We start from the raw sequence: 16,162 nt of genomic DNA, 5'->3' as shown, positions 1-16,162 counted from the left end.
TTGGGCCTCTGGCCACCCCCACTGGGTTGACCACAGTTTGAGTCTCAGACCTGGTGGCTTGCTTTCTCACTTTCCTTCTCTCTGTGTGTCTGTCTTTCTCTGGTAAAATTAAAATGAGAGAATGAATAAATAAAATTTATTCATTATCATTATTTTTCAATTTTTTTAAAAAGAACAATTTATTTTATTATTTTATTTTATTACTGTTCATTATTATCAGAGAGAGAGAGAGAGAAAGAGAGGAAGAGTAAGAAAGCAAGCCACCAGGTCTGGGACTTGAACCACAGTCAGCCATGTGGGAGTCCAGCACCCCAATCACCATGCCACGTGCCAGCCCCTATTTTGCAATTCTGAATAGAGACAGAGAGAGAGAGCAAGCTGCCAAGTCCAGGATTCAAACCACGATCAGCTACGTGGAAGTCCAGCACCTTTAACCTCCATGCCACCTGACAGCCCCAGTTATTGCTTTTTAAAGCCATCTGACCCACGGCAAAAGTCTATTCTTGGCAAGTTTGGATTTGGTTTCAATTTTCTGTTCACAAACAAACATGATTATATCTAGCGAGAAATGTTTGTGATGGAAACCATCAGCTCGTGGTAAGCTGTGGTAGCAATGTTGCTTTAGCTGCAAATGGAAAATGGATCAACCTTGGGCCATTTTGAGCTGAGTCCTCGGTGGCTGAGTGCAGGGTACGAATCCAGGCCCCCGCAGCTTGAAAGACAGCTGGTGCACGTGTGTGCATGTATGCGCGCCCCGAATCCCAATAGGATGGAGGGACAGAAAAGGAACTGCAGCATGACCACGCGCCAAGGGAGGCTTTCTGTCTCTGTCTCTGGTGAGCACCTGCACCCTTTGACAAAAAAAAAAAAAAAAAAAAAGGATCAATATGTCTAGGGAAACCGTGAAGCATAGACATAAATCTGCATTAATGCAAAAATTCAGGTTACATATTTATTCTTTTTCTGGAAATAATTATTTTATTTCACTCTTACGTATTTATTTATTTTAATTTGACCAGAGAAGGAGAGAGAAAGAGAGAGAGAGAGAAGTGAGAAAGCAAGCCGCCAGGTCCAGGACTCAAACCACGGTCGGCCATGTGGGAGTCCAGCACCCCTAACCACCACACCACCTGCCGGCCGCCATATTTATTCTTACACAAGTAGTAGCTACTATCAATAACTTAAAGCAAGCAAGCATTTTTGTTTTCTACCTCTTAACCAAACAAAAATACACACAATATGGCATTTTCACCAGGCTAGACTAGTGTTTAACATTTCATGTGAGAATGTACTATAACCCTTTCTTGAGCAAAATGACCAGGACACGAACAAAACCATCTCTGGAGAGAAAGTGTTTAATACGCATGTTTTCTTTAATACGTCATTTCTTTTTCGCCTCGTAATAGAACACGTGCATGTGAGTCGGGGTGGCAGAGATGAGCACCCTGCAGAGGGCCCGGTCACACAGCAGTGAGCTTCCTCCAGGCCTCCCGCCAGGTCCCGGGTGCACGCGAGGTGCCTGGAGTGTTTCAGGCTGACCGTGCCGAGCACTGGAACTGCAGCTGCCCAGCAGGACCGAGCAGCACTTTGCTGCACCATGGAGACCACCCAGGCATTTCTCAGTCTGTCTGTCTGTTTTGCCACAGGACACACATGCTCACTGAAGACAGAGAGGAAAAGTGAGAAATCAGCAGCCCTCCCAGCCCGGGGGAGATGGCCGCACAGCAGTCCTTCTCCTCCACTCTCAGGACTTCGGGGCATGCACACCCGCACCCAGCCTGATCTTCAAGCCACTGGGTCTGAGACTTGAACTGTGGTTAATCACGTGGGAGTCTAGCACCCAAACTACCACACTACCTACATTTTTAAAGAAAGAAATCCAGGACCAGCAGTAGGCATAATGGCTATGTCACCAGACTCTCATGTAGTCGACCGCAGTTCAAGTCCCAGACCCGGGGGCTTTAACTCATGTGAGGCACGTTTGCATGTGTGCCCAAGATCCCGAGAGGAGAATGGAAGAGAAGGGATTGCGGCGTGGCCAACCCCCCTGGGGGGTGATTTCCCGCTTTCTGTCTCTCTCTATCTTGCTGGCACATGCACGCGCCCTATAACAAAAAACTCTCAAAAAAAAAAAAAAAAAAATCTCGGGGACAGCAGGTGGTTGAGGGCCCCGGACTCCACCATGGCCGACCATGTTCAAGTTCCAGATCTAGTGGCTTGTTTTCTCGCTTTCTCTCTCTTTCTCTGTCCCTCTCTGGTCAAATTAAAATAAATAGAGTTAAATAATTCTTTGGAAAAAAAAATCCTGTAGTAGGAAATAAGGCATTCATTGCCTTTGCCTAGAAGGCTATATAAATAATTATCTGTCAAATTTATCTGCACAGCTCACAAATAGCTTCTTCTTGGAAACAATAATTCGAAGTTTCAGTTCTTGGGCCAGCAGACGGTGTGGTGGTTATGGGGCTAGACACTCCCATATGGCCGACCACAGTTCGAGTCCTGGACCTGGTGGTTTGCTTTCTCACTTTCCTTCTCTCTGTGTATCTGTCTTTCTCTGTTCAAATAAAAATGACTGAATGAATAATTTTTTTAAAAAAATTAAATAATTCTTTAAAAAATAAAAATTTCAGTTCCCAAAAAGTTCTGAAAGCCTCAAAATTTTCTGTCTCTTCTTCTCTCTCTCTTGCCCTTAGGCACATGTGCTAGCCAGAGAGAGATAGGGAGAGGAAGAAATTACCCCCAGAGGCGGGAGGCCACATCACACCCCTTCTCCAATTCCTTCTTACGACTGGGCACACGCACACAGGCCCATCCTTTTCAAGCCACCAGGTCTAGGAGCTGAACTGAGCAGTTGGCCAGGCCACCCCCTGGCCCCGTTCTCTCTATTTACTTTATGAAAGAAAGAGAGACACATTCCACGTACCTGCATTGGGTCCTAGGACACTACAATGTCCCTGCCCAGCTCTGACCAGCCAGAGGTGAACTGAGGACCTGAAGCCCAGGCCGCCACGGCTCCAGCACCGCTCAGACCGGGGCTCCGGCGCGGCTCAGGAGTGCCCACGGCTCGCACAACCACAGCGGGCTCTGGCTCACTTTTCTCTTCACTCACAGGCTGTATTACTGCTTCATGTCATATCACTATTTCTGTCTTCTTATATTCTCTGCAAACACTTATACCAATCCCTCACTAGGATCTATTTCAGTGTTCCTAGAAGGATTTTCTCTTCTTTCTGCATTCTTATTTTTTTGAAAGTTCATTTTTTTCATAAGAATTAGACCAAGAAAAGGAGGCAAAAAGAGGCAAGCACTCCCAAGAAGGTCCTCATGCCACTCACCTCCGGTATCAGGTGGCCCAGATCTCGGGCACATGTGTGCCCAGTGCTCCTGGGAAGGTCCTGGGCTGCAAACCCAGATTCTGGCACGTACCCACTTGTGTTATCACTATACTGCCCCGACTCTGCATTCTTTTCTTTCTTTCTCTTTCCTTTTTTTTTTTTTTTTTTTTGTTTTTGCTATAGGGTGCAGGTACACACCAGAAAAAGACACAGAGAGAGAGAAACAAAGTGAGAAATCACACCCCTGGGGAAATGGTCACACCATAATCCCTTCTCCTCCAATATCCTCTTGGAATCTAGGGCATGCACACACACACATACACATAATATTCTTCTTTTTTTTAGAATTACTTTATTTATTGTTATTATTATTTTTTTAACTTGCTATAGGGCATGTGCATCCACCAGAGAGAAAGAGAAAACACAAGCCACCGCGTCCAGGATATAAACCACAGCCAGCCACGTGGGACCCAGTGCTTTAACCGCCACAGTACCTGCTGGCTCAACTCTTTGCATTTGTTTTCAAACCAAGTCAGGCAGTGCCACTGCATACTTTCTGCTTTCTTTTTACATAGGAGTTCTACCCATCTAGGGACCAGCAGCTGGCGTCATGACTGTGTTGCTGGACTCCCATGTAGTCCACTGCAGTTTGAGGCCCAGACCCAGCGGCGTAAACTCACGCCGGGCGCATGTGCATGCGTGCCCAAGATCCCGAGAAGAGAATGGAGGAGAAGGGATTGCAGCGTGGCCATCCCCATGGGGGGGTGATTTCTTGCTTTCTGTCTCTTTGTCTCTTTCTGGCGAGTGCACATGCCCCTATAGCAAAAACCTCTCCAAAAAAAAAAAAGAGAAAGAGTTCTACCCATCTTGCCTTTACCTGAACCACCTTCCAGAGAGATGGGCCTCAGACTGTTCTAATCATGGAGTAACTCTTCCCATTGAGATTCTTTACCAATAGACCAAACGGCCTTTCTGGGAAATGCACCTGCACATTCTCAGCGGGGACCTGATGAACTCCAGTTAAGGTCATCTTCCCCAGCTCACCTGACTGATCTAGCCCATAGTTACTGACCATCACTGGAGCAGTCACCTAAGACATTCTGCTTTCTTGATTTCTCTCTTGGTCTTAGATTTTACAGCTGTAAGAGCACCATGTACTCTTTTTCTAGAACACTGTTCTTCTAGATCATTTGGCCCTTTCAAGGCCATGGCTGGTTTGGGTCAGGCCAGGGCCCTGGCTGCACTGTCTTGCTCCGATCCCTTTCCTCTAATCCGTCAGGACCCTGAGCACACGCAAGCGTGCCTGGCACATTTCAGGTCACTCAGCTGGGGATCTGAACCGGCAGTCGGCCATGTGCTGCCAGCACTGCAGTCTAGTACTCTACAGCCTGCCCACCTAGGCTGGGCCCAGAGTTTAAGATTTCAGAGTGCAAGACCAGCAGATAGTGTAATGTTTACGTTGCTGGACTCTCAACAGAGTTGAATGCAGTTCAAGCCCCAGACCCGACGGCTTAAAATTCAAGCTGGGTGCATAGGCACGTGTCCCCAAGATCCCAAGATAATAGAGAAGAGATTGTAGCGTGGCCATCCCCCTGGGGGGTGATTTCTCACTTTCTGTCTCTCTGTCTCTCCAGGGAACAAAGGCACCCCATAGCAAAAATCTCTTAAAAAATAAAAAAGATTTTAGAGCTACAGCAGTTTGGGGGTTGTGATTGGAGAAGGGGCCTGAAAGTAGGTAGCTGGGGTAGGGAACCGAAGAGCATTTTATGAAAGGCCTGTGATGTAAGCTGGCACGTCTAGGGCATCTCTAACTAACGAACAGACCTCGTCAGACCTACATGGACACAGAACGGCTCTCTACCTGCCCTTCACAAGCTTCCCTGTAGAGTTCCAGTTTCTGCAGCAGGTCCTCATTTTCGGCCTCACACTCAGCCATCTTCTTTTGATAATATTCCAGAAGCTCCTGGGAAGGACAGAGGACAGCCATACGATCTTCAACGGACGGCAAGGGGGTTGACTCCACGGAATCTGCCATCCTCCCCCAGCCAGAGGAGCCACTGACGCCAGAGGAAGCCCTGCGTTTGTCGACAGTTGTTAGCCTATGTGAGATCAGAAAGGCATATTCACAATTCTTATGAAACATTTTATTTTTCAAATAAAAAGGGGTTTTATATTTTTAAAGTGCTTAGAATCAAGGTGCACATAAATCTTTTCAAAAAGAATTATTTCTTTAATTTTATTCATTCATTCATTTATTTTAATTTGATCAGAGCAACAGACACAGAGAGAAAGAAGGAAGGTGAGAAAGCAAGCTGCCAGCTCCAGATTCGAACCGTGATCAGCCACGCGGGATTATCCAGCACCTTAACGACCACACCATCCGCTGGTTCTCAAGGTGTTCATAAATCTTAAGCGTGATGTTACAAATGAGTAATTTTATGAACCGCCTTCCACATTTAGGTGGTTTAAAGCTAGATTTAAATACACATTAGATGACCTTCTACATGTAGCCCAACAGAGTTGAAGTCACGGAAGCAGAGTAGGGCACTCGGGACCAGCAGACGGCGTAATGACTGTGTTGTCTGACTCCCATACGGCCCTTGCTGTGTGAGTCCTGGACCTGGAGGCTTGAAACTCACGCCAGGCACGTGTGTGTGCAAGCTCAAAATCCCAAGAGGGGAAGGGACCGTGGTGTGGCCATCACCCTCTGAGGAGGTGACTTCTCACTTTCTGTCTCTCTGCCCTTCTCTGTCTCTCCAGCAAGTAACCATGTCCTATAGCAAAAATCTCTTACCGAAAAAAGGGAGTAGAACAGTGTTGGGGAGAGGCTGCAGGATGAGGCGAGAAGGAACAGAGGTGTGTTGGTCAAAGTTTCAGACCGACAGGATAAACAGGTCGAGATCTACCATAGCATGTAACATGTACATAAGAAAACACATTTGGGACCAGCAGATGGCATAATGGTTACATCACTGACTCCCACATAGATGACCACGATTTGAGTCCCAGACCCATTGGCTTAAAGCTCAAGCTGGGTGCATGTGCATGCATGTCCAAAATCCAGAGGAGAATGGAGAAGGGACTACAGTGGCCATTCCCTATTGGGGGGCAATTTCTCACTTTCTGTCTCTGTCTCTCTAGTGAGCTAGCAAAAAAACTCTCTTAAAAACAACAACAACAGGGACCAGCAGTGGGCGTAATGCCTATGTCACTGGACTCCCATGTAGTTGACCATGGTGTGAGTCCCAGACCCGGTGGCTTAAACTCACGCCGGGCGCATGTGCATGCATACCCAAGATCCTGAGAGGAGAATGGAGGAGAAGGGACTCATGTCCTATAGCAAAAATCTCTCTCAAAAAAAAAACAAAAAAAAAAACCAACAACAAACTAAATTTCAGGGGCCAACAAGTGACACGGTGGTTAAGGCCCTGGACTCCCACATGGTTTGAGTCCTAGACCTGGCAGCTTGCTTTCTCACCTTTCCTCTCTCTCTGTCCCTCTCTGATCAAATTAAAAGTAAGAAAGTTAAGTGAAATAATTCTTTTTTCTTTTTTTTTTTTTGAGAGAGATTTTTGCTATAGGGCGCGTGCGCTCGCCAGACAGACAGAGAGAGACATAGAGACAGAAAGCGAGAAATCACCCCCCAGGGGGGATGGCCACGCCGCAATCCCTTCTCCTCCATTCTCCTCTCGGGATCTTGGGCACGCACGCACACACGCCCGGCGTGAGTTTTAAGCCACCGGGTCCGGGACGCGAACCGCGGTCGACTACGTGGGAGTCCAGCGACATAGCCATTACGCTAACTGCTGGTTCCCAATAATTCTTTAATAAAACAATAAATTAAATAATATAAGAAATATATAACTAAAATTCAAATGTTTCACCATAAAAGATAATGGGTGGGCAGGGTAATGGATGTCAGCTTAATTTAATCACGCTACGTCGCGTGTGTGTATATGAAAACATTACCCTGTACCCCATAATAAATGCACTTGTGATTTTCCAATAAAAATATTAATTAGCTTCTAAAAAATAAAACTTAAAAATTAAGGAAAAAAATGACATGTTAAAGACTAAAAAGATGCTTTGAAAATAAAGAGAATAGGGCCAGCAGGTGACATGGTGATTAAGGTGCTGGATATCGCACGGTCAACAGCTCAGTTCGAGTCCTAGATAGGACAGCTTGAAAAACACGCCAGGCCGGCTTGCATGGGTGCATGTGTGCCCAAAGAATGGAGAAGGGATTGCAGTGTGGTCATCCCCCTAGGGTCACTTTTCACTTCCTCTTCTGTCTTTCTCTGGCAAGCACATGCACCTTATGACAAAAAATAATAATAAATAAATAATAATAAAATAAATAAACAGAATATAAGCCAAGACCACATAGGAACGATGAGAAAATTTAATACTATAGGACCAGCCTGTGGCCCGCTGCTAAGAGTGGCTGGATCCCGCATGTCTGACCACACGGTGTGAGTCTTGGACTGACCTGGCAGCTTGAGAAACACACAGGGTGCATGACCCAAAATGCTGAAAGGAGGGAGAAATGGAGGCGGGACTGCTGCATCACCATTCCCCGAGAGTGTAGATTTCTCCCTCCTTCCTTCTCTCTCTCAAGGGAGCGCACACATCCTCTGGCAAATGTTTAAATATAAAATTCAGTACCATAAAATATACAATAGCAAGAACCACATCAGATCCTAACTGCTAGCAGCTCAGAGATTTGAACCGTATACACTAGCGCTAGGTGCTACAAATGGCAAAGACGCAGACCAAAGGCTAGACAGGTTTTCGTTTTCTGTTACGTTTTACATATGAGAAACTCAAGCTAGAGCGATACAGATTACAAGTCAGATGGTGCAGAAGCAGAAAACCTGTCCTGTGAAAATCAATCCAGTCTGGCCGTCTGCAACTTACAACCCAACGAAATAGAGAGCTGAGTAAAGAAACCTCAGACCAGAAGCCCAGAATCACAGTTATTAACTATAGTTACAGTTAACGAATGCAATTAATATACAAGCTTGCTTCTTCTAAAAAAATATTTAATTTTATTTTATTCATCTTTTTTTGTTTCATTTGACTCAAGAGAAAGAATGAGGAAAAGTGAGAAAGTGAGCCACCAGGTCCAGGACTCGAACTGCAGTTGGCCATGTAGGAGTCCAGCACCTCAACAACCATGCCACCTGCCGGCCCCCACAAGTAAGCATGAAGAAAACCTGTAATATTGTCTCAGTGGTTAAAAGCTCACAGTAGAAATACCATTATTATTTATTGTTTCACATTTTCAAAAGGGGATGCCTTATAACTGTGAAATAGGTTAACAGGAGAACTAAGAAGTACTTCTGAGAGTCTGCAGATGGGAACCATGGCACTGAGGGACTAAGGACACAACCGCTGTGAGTTGGTGGCAAATCAGAATCAGAAGTCCCATCTGGGGCCAGCAGGTGGCATGAGAGCTGGGGCTAGATCCCACATGGCCGACTGTATGGCTCTAGTCCTGGACTGTAGGCTTGTGAGCATGTCAGTCATGTATGCGTGTGTGCTGGGAAATCCTGAGAGAAGGACGAGAAGGGACCGCAACACGGCCACATCCCCTGGGGGATGATTTCTCACTTGCCCTCTGTCTGTCTCTCGCTGGTGAGTGCAAGTACCCTACAGCAAAATAAAAAATAAAACAAAAAAAAAGTCCCATCTGTGGCAACGGTTGCTTCCCGTGGAAGGCAGGACCCACAGGCACTAAGCCAGGTCCACTCACAGTGAATGCGTGCTGGCGTTACCTTCTAGCACGCACTGCCTGTAAAACCTGAACGCCTGTGAGAATACAGAAATTTTATATGTACACATAGCTTTTAAGAATTGCTTTATTTTATTCATTTATTGATTTAAATTGGCTCACTGAGGGATCGACTATGAAAGAGAGGAAAAGTGAGAAAGCAAGCCACCAGGTCTGGAACTCGAACCAGTCAGCCATATGGGAGTCCAGCACCCTTAACCACCACACTGCCCGCTGGCCCCAAGAACTGACATTTAATATAGTTCCAATCAAGATCGGGAACATAGGCCAGCAGGTGGCATGGTGGTTAAGGAGTAAGCCAGCACATGGCTGATTCCACGGTTTGAGCCCTAGAGTGGGCATGTTGAAAAGCACGTGCCCGATACATGTGCATAGGTGCCCAACACCCCGAGAGAACACTGGCGAGGGATTGTGGAGGAGCCATTTCCTCTGGGGGGGGGGGGAGGATTTCTTACTTTCCCTCTCTCTGTGTTTCTCTCCAGAGATCATGAGCCCTTTGGCAAAAACCTTAAAAAAAAATCTGGGAATTTGCTTCTAAAACCTTTTTAGCTCCAAAGCTAACTTGGACTAAGGCTATCGAAGCTGATTCCTTATTTCAACTACTCAAAACAAGCAAATTTCTTACTTTCTGCAGACAGGAGTGTGTATCGGAGTAAAGTTCATGCTGTCTTTCTCGCACCTGTCAAACATACAGAAATTCAGAATGAGGGGCCGATGGCAGGAAAAACAGTCTATCTACAGAGTCCCCCTCCACCAACACATTTACCTCTCAGAATACGCTGTTTCCAAGTGTAGTATTCCTTAAGGCAGTTCCAAATCCCGAAACTTCAAGCCTGCTGAATTTTCATAAGGTACTGTCTCACTATTTTCAAATAAAATCAACATGACATTGAATATTTAGATGAAAAACGTTTCCTTAGTATGAACGTTATGTACAACAACATAAACACAAACCTGCAATCCTTTTGTCGAAATTACAGACACAGAGATCCAAAAAGTTCCTAACAAGCAAGAAATAGTTAATAGGAACGACCTTAGGATGCCCACGCTGCCCAATTTCAGATAAATACCGGCTACTACTATCATCTTTATTTGGTGTATTTTCTCGATTGCTTTATCTTAGCAAAAGAAAAACCTTACTTGTAAACTTTTAAAAGTTCGTTCACGGGCCAGCAGGAGGCACAGTGTTTAGGGCGCTGGATTCTCACATGGCAAAACCTCAGTTCAGGCCCCAGACCTGGCGGCTTGCTTTCTCACTTTCTCTCTCTTTCTCTGTCTCTCTCTGGCCAAATTAAAATAAATGAATAAATAAACAAAATTAAAAATAAATAATTATAAAAAAAGTTTCTAAAGGAAAAATTAACCAAAAATGAGAAGACAGAGTCAGAGACAGAGACAAGAGAGAAGGCTTGAAGGGCTCCCGACCACCCGAGTTTGGGGGCTGGGTCAGGAGGGCATATGTGATTTATGTGATTTATTTATGTTCTGTCTTCCCGCACTGGAATATGCACATATACTAGGGGCAGGGATTTTTAAGTACTTATTATTATTATTTTCTTTTTAAGTTTGTCATAGGGCACGTGCACTCACCAGAGACAGAGAGAGAGAGAAAGTGAGAAAGCGAGCCACCGGGTCTTAGACTTGAACCATAGATGGCCATACGGGACTCCAGGGCCTTAACCACCACACCACGTGGCCCCAGGGCAGGGATTTTTCAGCTACTTTGTTCCTGCTATATCCCCACTGACGACAATAAAATAGTGCCTGGTTCAGAGGAGGTACTCAATAATTACTTACTGAATATGAATACCTTTAAATCCTCAACATGAGTTTAAGAGACTGTGAAAGGGATGAGTAGATGGTGTAATGGTTACCTTGTGGACTCACCCACACGGCCGACCGTGGTTCAAGTTCTGGACACAGAGGCTTGAAAGTCATGCCAGGCATGTGTGTGGGCATGTCCAAAATCTCGAAAGGAGAATGGAGAAGGGACTGCGGCTATCTCCCTTGGGGGGTGATTTTACTTTTTCTCTCTGCCCGCGCCCTACAGCAAAAGTCTCTCTTTGGGGAAAAAAAAAAAAAAGATGTTACAAAGGACAGCAAGTGGCATGATACATGCGGCGCTGGACTACCACATGGCTTCCTGCGGTTCAAGTCCTAGACCTAACAGCTTGCTGTGGTACTTTCCTTCTCTCTGGTCTGTCTCCCTCTGGTGATGAGATGTTCTCTGTAACAAATTAAAAAATAATACTACTAGATAAAATTAAATAAATAAACTCTTTATGAAAAGAAAAAGAGGGAGCTGGCGGGTGGCATGGTGGTTAAGGACGCTGGACTCCTGCATGGCCGACTGCAGTTCAAGTCCTGGACGTGGCAGCTTACTTTTTCGCTTTCTCTCACTCTGTCCCTCTCTGGTCCAATTAAATAAATAAATAAATAATGTTAAATTAAGTGCACGCGCCCTATGGCAAAAACCTTTCAAAAAAAAAAAAAAAAAACTAATTCTTTAAAAAAAAGAGGAAGAAGGACTAGCAGTTGGTGTAACGGCTATGTCGCTGGATTCCCATGTAGTCGACCACAGTTCAAGTCCCGGATCCAGTGGCGTAAACTCACGCCTGGTGCATGTGCATATGTGCCCCAAGATCCCAAAAGGAGAATGGAGGAGAAGGGACTGTGGTGTGGCCATCCCTCCTGGGGGCTGATTTCTCGCTTTCTATCTCGCTGTCTCTGTCTTTCTGGCACGTGCACACACCCTATAGCAAAAACCTCCTCCCCCCCAAAAAAGAGGAAGAAAGGTGGTTAAAGGTCAGTCTAATCAATCTAATGAAAAACCCCTTTCTGCTTCTCTGATTTTATAGCTTTACTTTAATTCTCCCCTTTAAATGATTACTCTCGTGCAGATCCATGTGCCTCCGGCATTAAAAAAAAAAATAGAGGCCAGTCAGTGGCACGGCCATTAATGAGACACTCCGCAAGGCAATCCCAAAGGAGGTTTCCAGTTCAAGTCAGGAGACCTCCCTGAGCACGCAGGGCACACACCTATCCACGGTCTCAAGCTCGGGGTGGATTACAATGTGACGAGACCCTGTTGAGGTGCTGTCTCTCTCTCTCTAGCTCACAAAATAAATAAATATAAATTAAACCTCACGGGGGGGAGGGACCAGCAAATGGCATGATTACATCATTTGACTCCCATGTAGTCTGACCATAGTTTGAGTTGCAGACCCGGCAGCTTGAAAGTCATGCCGGGCACACGTGTGTGTGTGTGTGTGTGCGCGTGCCCAAATCCCAAGAGGAGAATGGAGAAGGAACTGCGGCGCGGCCATTTCCCCCAGGGGATGACTTCTCGCTTTGTCTGTCTTTCTGTGTCTCTGGAGAGTGCACCTGCCCTATAGTAAAAATCCCTTCATGAGGAATGAAGAAAAAAATTATTCTCCTCCTCTTCTTCAAACTTTCTTTTTTTCCACAAAACCTTTTCAAATTGGCTAATATGCGTCTTGCCCAAACTAACCTACAAGGGACCAGGAGATGGCGTAGCGGTTACAATCACTGGATTCCCATATGGCCGACCTCGGTTTGAGTGCCAGACTTGGTGGCTTGAAACTCACACCGGGCGCATGTACATGCGTGTCCAAGATCCCAGGAGAATGGATTGCAGCATGGCCACCTCCCCTGGGGGGTGATTTCTCACTTTCCTTCTCAATGTCTCTGTCTCTCTCTCCAGGGAGCACACACTAAGGCAAAAACCTTTTAAAACTCTAGAAATGGGCCAGCTGGTAGCGTGGTGGACACAGGGCTAGATCCCACATGGCCGACCTCGTAGTTCCAAGACCTGAGCCCAGTGGCTTGGGAAACACACTGGTGCGTGTGCGTGGGTGCCCAAAATCTCTAACGGAGACGGAGAAGGAACGGCAGTGTGACCACTCCATCGGGGACGCTTTCTCACTTCCTCTCTCTGTCTCTCCAGCACATTCATGCATCCTAGTAAGTTTAATTAATAAATGTTAAAAACCACCTGGGCTATGTACTTTTTAACACCTCAAGGGTAACATTTCCCAAATTTAATACATCATCCTTTTCATCCAAACATGCCTCTTGTGACTTTCATACTGGTTACTAATTCAGCATTCCCAGGCAACCTGGACTTGACAATTTAAACCCATCATCTGATTACCCCTCGGAATCTCTCATCTGATCATGTGAAAGCGCTGTATATTTATTGCCACAAACAGCTAATTTAGACTCGCACTACCCAGAGGCTGACAATAGCATAGCTGTTCTACCCACTGACTCCCATGGACCACATTCTTAACAATCATGAATTCATCAGTGACTCCTCATAGTTAACGCATTCAATCGAATTCCTTAAGCTAGAACCAATGGCTTTCCACAATATATTATGTAAGCGCCAACCAGCTCTCGCTCCTGCTTCATCTCCCTCCTGTCCCGGCAAGTACCCTGCGTTTACAGATAACTTCCTTTCCTCTGCGCCTTTGTTCAGGAGCATCCTCCAGCTGGAACATGGCCCTCCACAATCCTCATAGTTTCACTGAAACCCAGTCTAAACATGAAAACTCAGCTACTATGTCCTTTAACTCTTTCCTGACTCTCTCCACCCGAGATAATCGATCTAAAGGATCTAACTGTAGGAGAATTGCAATCCTCAGGACAGCAGGTGGCATGGTGGTTAAGGGCGCTGGACTCCCACATGGCCGACCCTGGTTCGAGTCCTGGACCTGGCGGCCTCCTTTCTCGCTTTCCCTCTCACTCTGCTTGCCCAAACTAACCTACAAGGGACCAGGAGATGGCGTAGCGGTTACAATCACTGGATTCCCATATGGCCGACCTCGGTTTGAGTGCCAGACTTGGTGGCTTGAAACTCACACCGGGCGCATGTACATGCGTGTCCAAGATCCCAGGAGAATGGATTGCAGCATGGCCACCTCCCCTGGGGGGTGATTTCTCACTTTCCTTCTCAATGTCTCTGTCTCTCTCTCCAGGGAGCACACACTAAGGCAAAAACCTTTTAAAACTCTAGAAATGGGCCAGCTGGTAGCGTGGTGGACACAGGGCTAGATCCCACATGGCCGACCTCGTAGTTCCAAGACCTGAGCCCAGTGGCTTGGGAAACACACTGGTGCGTGTGCGTGGGTGCCCAAAATCTCTAACGGAGACGGAGAAGGAACGGCAGTGTGACCACTCCATCGGGGACGCTTTCTCACTTCCTCTCTCTGTCTCTCCAGCACATTCATGCATCCTAGTAAGTTTAATTAATAAATGTTAAAAACCACCTGGGCTATGTACTTTTTAACACCTCAAGGGTAACATTTCCCAAATTTAATACATCATCCTTTTCATCCAAACATGCCTCTTGTGACTTTCATACTGGTTACTAATTCAGCATTCCCAGGCAACCTGGACTTGACAATTTAAACCCATCATCTGATTACCCCTCGGAATCTCTCATCTGATCATGTGAAAGCGCTGTATATTTATTGCCACAAACAGCTAATTTAGACTCGCACTACCCAGAGGCTGACAATAGCATAGTTGTTCTACCCACTGACTCCCATGGACCACGTTCTTAACAATCATGAATTCATCAGTGACTCCTCATAGTTAACGCATTCAATCGAATTCCTTAAGCTAGAACCAATGGCTTTCCACAATATATTATGTAAGCGTCAACCAGCTCTCGCTCCTGCTTCATCTCCCTCCTGTCCCGGCAAGTACCCTGCGTTTACAGATAACTTCCTTTCCTCTGCGCCTTTGTTCAGGAGCATCCTCCAGCTGGAACATGGCCCTCCACAATCCTCATAGTTTCACTGAAACCCAGTCTAAACATGAAAACTCAGCTACTATGTCCTTTAACTCTTTCCTGACTCTCTCCACCCGAGATAATCGATCTAAAGGATCTAACTGTAGGAGAATTGCAATCCTCAGGACAGCAGGTGGCATGGTGGTTAAGGGCGCTGGACTCCCACATGGCCGACCCTGGTTCGAGTCCTGGACCTGGCGGCCTCCTTTCTCGCTTTCCCTCTCACTCTGTCCCTCTCTGGTCAAATTAAAATAAATAAAGTTAATGAAAATAATTCTTAAAAATATAGTAATTGCAATTTTCTAAAAATCAATGATCACATTTGAGTTCTTTATTGCTATCATCCCTCCCGTAACAGCGTGCTTTTCTGCACACAGAACCCAAGTTTCACCCCTGAATCTTCCAACGGGCAATACTTTAGTCTGTAGATACATTTACGGGTTTCTCCTAGCTTCTTTTCCACGACCCTTGCTCTAATATGCTCTAATTTGTCCACGAACAGCTAACGTTTGTTTAGACTCGGACAATCATTACGTACTTCGCCCCCAGCACTGTTCGCACCATCCCTTCTTTCGGAAACGAGGAAGCCGAGGCTTAGCCCGGGCGGATGCGCGCACGGGATCCCGCCCCGGGCCCGGACCCCGCACCGCGCCTCCCCTGCAGCGAGCCGGCTCCGCTCGCTCCCGCCCCGTTCCCGGGCACGCCAGCCTCCCTCCACCGACCTACCAGGCCCCAGGCTCGCGTTCCTCTCGGCGCCCCGCGTCCCGCTCCAGACTTCCCTCCCAGAGCCCCGCCGCTCCAACCCCGGAACTACACTCACCACCGGTCTGGGATCCCAACCGAAAAACAAAAGTCAAATCTGGGAGCGCCGCGGCGCCAATAAGAGTCCACGAATCCCCCCAATCGCGTACGCGTTTACAATGCGCTTCGGACTGCGCACCAATAGGAAGGCAAGTCACACGGAGAGCGGCGTGCGCCGCGCCGCGCAGAGGGCGCCGGGAAGTGTAGTTCGGCTCGCAGACGAGCAGGTCCCGTAACCGGCCCAAGCGGGGCTGGTGCCAGTGGGTGCTCGGAGCGCTAGTCCTGTGGTTCGAGCTGCTGGCCACCTTGATCTCGTGAAAAATAAAGCCCAAATGCGACGAATAACTGTGGGGGCACTGTGGCGTGTCATGTTACATACTTTATGTGGTGTAATTTAAGAGTTTGTCTCAAGAA

At 46.6% G+C, this 16,162-nt stretch overlaps 1 protein-coding gene across 3 annotated transcripts in view; it reads right to left on the bottom strand.

Annotated features, from left to right (window-relative positions):
• The window catches only part of CCDC77 (coiled-coil domain containing 77), a 47,169-nt gene extending 31,387 nt beyond the window's left edge, over nt 1–15,782 (bottom strand). Inside the window, exons 1-4 of one of the 3 annotated variants that reach the window (XM_006163219.3) lie at nt 15,768–15,782; nt 9,896–9,991; nt 9,755–9,808; nt 5,197–5,434 (exon numbers count right to left, since the gene is read on the bottom strand). In XM_006163219.3, the coding sequence (XP_006163281.1) occupies nt 5,197–5,434; nt 9,755–9,792 (276 nt within the window). In that variant the 5' untranslated portion in view covers nt 9,793–9,808; nt 9,896–9,991; nt 15,768–15,782. The other 2 variants (XM_006163220.3, XM_006163221.3) reach the window with 2 other exon arrangements.
• Between the last annotated feature and the right edge of the window lie 380 nt (nt 15,783–16,162).

Source organism: Tupaia chinensis, unplaced genomic scaffold, assembly GCF_000334495.1.
Source record: "Tupaia chinensis unplaced genomic scaffold, TupChi_1.0 Scaffold141530_1, whole genome shotgun sequence".
In the NCBI taxonomy this organism is placed as follows: domain Eukaryota; kingdom Metazoa; phylum Chordata; class Mammalia; order Scandentia; family Tupaiidae; genus Tupaia; species Tupaia belangeri.
Note: the sequence above shows the minus strand (reverse complement) of the source record. Positions and strands in the feature narration are given on the sequence as shown.